This window comes from Nicotiana sylvestris, chromosome 1 (genome assembly GCF_000393655.2).
Source record: "Nicotiana sylvestris chromosome 1, ASM39365v2, whole genome shotgun sequence".
Lineage (NCBI taxonomy): Eukaryota > Viridiplantae > Streptophyta > Magnoliopsida > Solanales > Solanaceae > Nicotiana > Nicotiana sylvestris.
This window is the reverse complement of record NC_091057.1, coordinates 99,871,963-99,879,162: the sequence shown is the minus strand read 5'-3', so window position 1 is coordinate 99,879,162 and position 7,200 is coordinate 99,871,963. Positions and strand designations below refer to the sequence as shown.

General features: G+C 39.3%; 1 protein-coding gene across 1 annotated transcript; it reads left to right on the top strand.

The window, feature by feature from the left end:
* Positions 1 to 740: 740 nt before the first annotated feature.
* Positions 741 to 1,196, top strand: LOC138872579 (uncharacterized). Its single transcript, XM_070150851.1, has 2 exons — positions 741 to 822; positions 919 to 1,196. The coding sequence occupies exons 1-2, from the start codon at positions 741 to 743 to the stop codon at positions 1,194 to 1,196; spliced, it is 360 nt and encodes a 119-aa protein (XP_070006952.1).
* Positions 1,197 to 7,200: the final 6,004 nt, after the last annotated feature.

Sequence of the window (7,200 nt, the reverse complement as noted above, 5' to 3'; positions counted from 1 at the left end):
GTTTGCAAAAGTCGAAAAACTTTATAAAAGGATGTGGAAGAAGTTTCGGGATTTTCCAATAATGTCAAAGCTTGTTTACAGTGCGGAAGAAGTTGACAACAATAACAAATTAATTCGTGATGAATTGCGTTATAATAGACGCGCGCTGACGGAGGAACATGAACAGTTATTAAAATTCGACAGATGAGCAAAAGTCAATTTATGAGAAAATAATAACAACTGTAAATGAAAATAGAAGTGAATTTTTCTTCTTATATGATTTTGGAGGAACATGCAAGACTTTTATTTGGAGGACTCTGGCTTCTGCCATAAGATCTAGAGGAGATATTGTATTAACTGTTGCATTTAACGGGATGACATCTCTGTTGTTATCAAGTGGTCGAACATCTCATTCAAGATTTGTAATTCCACTCAATCTAACTGAAGATTCAACATGTAATATCAAGCAAGGTATCCTTTAACAAATTTTATTGTCAAGGAAAAGTTGATTATTTGGGATGAGGCACTGATGATACATAGATATTGTTTTGAAGCTCTTGATAAAACTCTAAGAGATATTCTTAGATTTAAAGATGCATATAGTTTAGAATGACCATTTGGAGGTAAAATAGTTGTTCTTGGTGGTTACTTCAGACAAATTACCCGTCATCCCAAAAGGTACTAGGCAAGATATTGTTAATGCTTTTCTCAATTCTTCCTATTTATGACCTTATTGTTAACTTTTAATGCTAACAAAGAATATGAGATTGCAAGGTAATGAAATAGGGCCTCATGTGGATGAGTTGAGAGATTTGTCAGATTGGATTTTAGCAATTGGTGATGGTATGATTGGTAGTTCAGTTGATGGCAATTAAAAAGTTCAAATACCGGATGATTTTTTGATAAAAGAATCTGTTGATCCAATATATGCAATTGTAGAAAGTACATATTCTAATTTCACCCATCGTTGCAATGATATTGGATACCTCCAACAAAGAGCTCTTGCTCCAACTCTTGATATGGTGGAATCAATCAATCAATATATGATTGCGCTCAATCATAGTTCTGAGAAATCATATTTGAGTTCCGATACAATTTGCAGCTCAGATCAGACTTATTCAGCATTGGAACATGTACACACACCAGAATTCTTGAATGCTATTAAATATTCCAGAATTTCAAATAACGCTCTTACTCTAGTCGGCAGGATTGTGTAATAGAACAAGGTTGATTATAACTAAATTTGGAAATCAAGTTATTGAAGTCAAGGTTCTATCAGGACATATGGCTGGACAGACAATGTTTGTTCCTAAAGTGACATTGACTCTGTCTGATGCTAGAATTCCATTTAAGTTCCAGCGAAGACAATTTTCAATCGTTGTATCTTTTGCCATGGCAATCAATAAAAGTCAAAGACGGTCATTATCTCATGTGGGATTATTTTTTAAGAAACTAGTGTTTACACACGGACAACTATATGTTGATCTTTCCCGGGTTACAACTAGAAAAGAATTAAAAGTTTTGGTTTATGATAACGATGAATAAATAAGTATTGAAGCTACAAATGTAGTATTTCAAGAAGTTTTTCAAAATTTAATCTGACTATCGAAAGATAATCAGTGTTATTTTTGAGGTTTATATACTACATTTTTTGCTAAGATTCATGAACCAAATGGAAAAAGAGCTCTTGCATTGATTCCTGAAATATTTAATAGATATGTTGTACTTTTGGATAAAAATTTTAATCAGTTTGTGATTCTCTGTTATTGGTTTATAAAGTAATATGTACATATTAATAATAATTAAATTGTTGCTCTTCATACTCTTCAAAATACAACAACAACAACAACGATCCAGTATAATCCCACACGTGGGGTCTGGAGAGGGTAATATGTACGCAGACCTTACCCCTACCCCGAAGGGTAGAGAGACTGTTTCCAGGAGACCCTCGGCTCAAAAAAGCAATAGGAGATGATATATTAGTACCATAAAAATGCATAATAAAAATAACAACAATATATAAGAGATATGAAATACAGAATACGAAATACGAAATACGAAATAGATGGCTGGTATAGTACAACTAGAAGGTAAAGCCCTGCATCAATAGACGACCAATGACATTCCTAGTCTAACTCCTAACTGGATAGTCTCACTCTATTGTGCTGTAGAAATATTCACACTCTCCCCTAACCTACAACCTTAATGCTCGACCTCCATAATTCCCTATCAAGGGCCATGTCCTCAGTAATCCTAAGTCGCGCCATGTCCTGTCTGATCACCTCTCCCCAATACTTCTTAGGTCTTCCTCTACCTCTCCGCGTGCCCACTACAGCCAGTCGCTCACACCTCCTCACCGGTGCATCAGTGCTCCTCCTCTGAATGTGCCCGAACCATCTGAGTCTTACTTCCCGCATCTTGTCCTCCATGGGGGCCACACCCACCTTCTCTCGAATATCTTCATTCCTAATCTTATCCATCCTTGTATGCCCGCACATCCACCTCAACATCCTCATCTCTGCTACTTTCATCTTCTGGATGTGTGAGTTCTTTACCGGCCAACATTCAGTTCCATATAACATGGCAGGCCTAACCACTGCTCTATAAAACTTACCTTTTAGTAACGGTGGCACTTTCTTGTCACACAAGACTCCCGACGCTAACCTCCACTTCATCCACCCCACCCCTATACGGTGTGTGACATCCTCGTCAATCTCCCCGATCCCCTGAATAACCGATCCAAGGTACTTGAAACTACCTCTCTTGGGAATGACTTGAGAGTCAAGCCTCACTTCAACTCCCGCTTCCGTCGGCTCAACTCCAAATTTGCACTCGAGGTATTCCGTCTTCGTCCTACTCAACTTGAAACCTTTAGACTCAAGAGCATGTCTCCAAATCTCTAGCCTCTCGTTGACGCCGCCTCTTGTCTCGTCAATTAGAATAATGTCATCAGCAAATAGCATGCACCATGGAACCTCCCCTTGAATATGATGAGTCAGTGCATCCATCACCAGGGCAAATAGGAATGGGCTGAGCGCAGACCCTTGGTGCAACCCCGTAATAACTGGAAAGTGTTCAGAGTCGCCTCCTACTGTCCTAACCCGAGTCTTAGCTCCATCATACATGTCTTTAATCACCCTAATATAGTTACTCGGGACCCCTTTATCCTCTAAGCAGCTCCATAAGACCTTCCTAGGAACCTTATCGTACGCTTTCTCCAGATCAATAAACACCATGTGGAGATCCTTCTTCTTATCTCTGTACTGTTCCACCATCCTCCTAATAAGGTGGATAGCTTCTGTGGTAGATCGTCCCGGCATGAACCCGAACTGGTTGTCTGAAATAGACACCGTCCTTCGCACTCTCATTTCTACCACTCTCTCCCAAACTTTCATGGTATGACTTAGTAATTTGATGCCCCTATAGTTGTTACAGCTCTGGACATCACCTTTGTTCTTATACAACGGGACCATTGTACTCCACCTCCACTCTTCAGGCATTCTATTAGTCTTGAATATAACACTAAACAATGCAGTAAGCCATTCCAAGCCTGCTCTACCCACACACCTCCACAGTTCAACCGGAATTTCGTCTGGCCCGGTAGCTCTGCCCCTTCTCATCTTACGCATTGCCTCCATGACTTCATCGATCTCAATGTCCCTACAATTACTTACTTCATGGTGACTGTCGGCATTCCTCGATTCCCCAAGTATAATATCCTGATCCCCTTCTTCACTTAGAAGTTTATGAAAGTAGGTCTGCCACCTCCTCTTAATCTGGTCATCTCCCATCAAAACTTTGCCGTCATCATCTTTTATGCACCTCACTTGGTCCAGATCCCGAGTTGTCCTCTCTCTCGCCTTAGCGAGTCGGAATAACTTCTTCTCCCCACCTTTGTTCCTTAGTTCCTCATACAGACGAGCAAAAGCTGTCGTCTTAGCCTCCGTCACTGCCATCTTCGCCTCCTTCCTAGCTACCTTATACCTTTGACTGTTCTCTCTCTTATCCTCCTCGTCAGTGCTCCCTACTAACCATAGGTAAGCCGCCTTCTTTGCTTCCACTTTACCTTGGACAACTGCATTCCACCACCAATCTCCTTTGTGGCCACCATTGTGGCCCGTAGATATCCCTAACACCTCTCTCGCCGCCTTTCTTATACAGTCCGCCGTCGTCGACCACATTGTGTTTGCGTCCCCACTACTTCTCCAAGCTCCCATTGCCGATAACCTTCCTTCCAACTCTTCAGCTTTATCCTTAGTTAAGGCGCCCCACCTAATCCTGGGGCGTCCTTGTACTGACCTCTTCTTCCTCCTTATCCTAATACAAATGTCCATCACCAAAAGCCTATGCTGCGTTGAGTGGGTCTCACCTGGGATAACCTTGCAGTCCTCGCACAACCTTCTGTCGCATCTCCTGAGGAGGAGATAGTCAATCTGAGTCTTCGCCACCGAACTTTGGTAAGTAACCAAATGTTTATCCCGCTTCGTAAAACTCGAGTTTGCAATGACTAGATCGAAGGGAGAAAACCATATACATTTTCTAACTGCATATGAAGAAGGAAAGATAGCATGACCTTCTTTCTCTATGTTCCAGATTGAGCCTTCTGATTTTGATCTAGGGTTACTTCTTTTTTGCTTTCTTCTTCTTATGCTTCTCAAATGGTGTTGTTCATCATACTTTCCACATTTGATGTAATCTATTGTTCAAATGCAACTTTCGATTTCTGATTGAGTATCTTTCAAGTTCTGTAGAATATTGTATTTCAGATAGAATTTCTATCCTATGATTTGTGCAGCATCTTACAAGTTTAATTCCTATTTGAGTTGCAGCTGACATTGTTATCGAGGAGAAAAATTGGCCTCCGTTCTTCCCAATTATCCATCATGATATTGGAAATTAAATACCAATTCACACAATATTCTTGGGTATGTTTACTATTGCTTACCTTGTGTTTGGTTGTTCTACTTTGGAACACCGTGTATGTTTTATTATTTATTTAGGTTTTTGCTCTTATATAACACTCTATTCGTCCAAAATATGGTGGCGTTCGGCGTACGAGTGGCAATGCATCTAAAAATTCGAACATCAATTCCTTAATTTCTTAAACTAAAATTACATATTCAATACTACTTAAGAGTACTGTAAATCACAACTTTTTGTAGTTGAAGTTTAGAAATTATTTGATAAAATTGTCAGAAAAATAGTTTTGACTCCTCAATTAGGAATAGTGTCAATCAATTGGGATAAAGGAAGTAGTTCTTTTAGACTTAAACCATTGCATTCAACAACCCAACATGTTGCATGTTTTTATTTTCTCATCTTTCCCTTTTCATCCATCCTTCAAGCATATCCTGCATCAACCAAAAGAATATAAAATAATGTAAAAATGAGGATCAAGAAAAGTCATATCCACATTTAATGAATTTTTTTGGAGGCCTTCAATGAATTAGTTACAATAATATAGAAACTAAAAAGACCATAGAAAGAAAAATTCATTTATGTTTGTGCATATATGCATTTTCAAATGATTGAATTGCAGTTCTTAAATCTCAATATTTAAGTCCATTGTAACGACCCCGACTGGTCGTTTTGCTTTTTAGAACCTCGTCCACTTAAATAAAACTTTTCGCGCTTGCTTTAATTAATTTACGACCTGCGGGGATGATTGGTTCGGGATTGGAAAAGTTTGAGTTGAAATATACTCATTTAATTTCTTAAGATTTTCTTGGACTTGTGTGAGTGTTCGGAGTGGAGCCCCAAGGGCTCGGGTGAGTTTCAGGCATGAGTTGAACCAGTTTTCTGGTGTTTTTGCTGTTGCTGCAGATCTTGTAATTGCGAGGTATGGATCGCAATTGCGAACTCGCAATTGCAAGGATAACATCGTATTTGCGAAGAGGCCGGCTGGGGGGTGTGGTCGCATTTGCGAACCCAGCAGGGTCCGCATTTGCGACCCCTCTATCGCAATTGCGATCAAGGCAGAGGGAGGCCCAGTTCGCATTTGCAAACAAATTGTCACAATTAAGACTTCGCATTTGCGGACCTGGTGTCGCAAATGCGACATCAGAGGCCTGGGCACAACTTTTAAAACGGGACTTAGGCCATTTATTCTATTTTACTTCTACACTTGGGCGATTTGGGAGCTTTCAAAGAGAGGATTTCGACTTAGCATTGTAAGGTAAGTTATTCCTACTTAATGAATACTTGGGTTTTGGGTAGATTAACATACTAAAATTAGTGAAAATCATGGGATTTGAATGAAAACCTAGGGGTTTGATAAAAGTTAGATTTAACCACGAAATTTGTTATGAAATAAATTAAAAATCATATATTATTGATCCTTAGGTTATAAGAACAACTTTCTTCGAAAAATTTCAGAATCCGGGCACGTGGGCCCGGGGTCAAATTTGAGGAAACTTGTGTTAAGGGTTGGGAAATTTCTTAAATAGCTAGAATACGATCTTGTGAGCTTATATTGACTAGTTCCTACCTCATTTAACTAGTTTTGGATCGTTCGGCTCCGAATTGAGGGTTGGGGCTCGTTCTTGGTATTAGAAGTACATTTGGAGCGAGGTAAGTCTCCTTTCTAACCTTGTAAGAGAGAATTGTTCCCATAGGTGTGTAATAATTGAATAAATTGCTACTATATGCGGGGCTACGTACGCACTAGGTGACGAGAGTCCGTGCGTAGCTACTGTCACACCTCCTTTTTACACCCCGAGAGGGTATAAATATAAGGGAGTTTTTCCAATTAAAGGACAATCGGAACAGGATTTGTTTATTTAAAGATTCAGAGTCACCACTTGGGATAATTTAGGGTGTCCCAAGTCACCAATTGAATCCCGAATCGAGAAAAGATTGACTCTGTTTAACAATCCGTGAACCAGAAATCCGAGTACGGAATTCTGTTAACCCGGGAGAAGGTGTTAGGCATTCCCGAGTTCCGTGGTTCTAGCACGGTCGCTTAGCAATTTATACTTAGTTTAAATCATTTAAATACTCATTTTTAGGACCTATGTGCATTTACCTTTTTACCGCTTTTTAATCACTTGAATTATTCGTAATTAAAGAATTGAGTTATGCATACATATACCCATTTGTTTGGCGTGTCAAAAATCATGTCACGCGAACGTGTCCACAATTATAATAATATATTAAACGTGCCTAAAGCAAACTACGATTATTGGTTATTTGTTATATCTAAATTATGAAATTAATACGAGG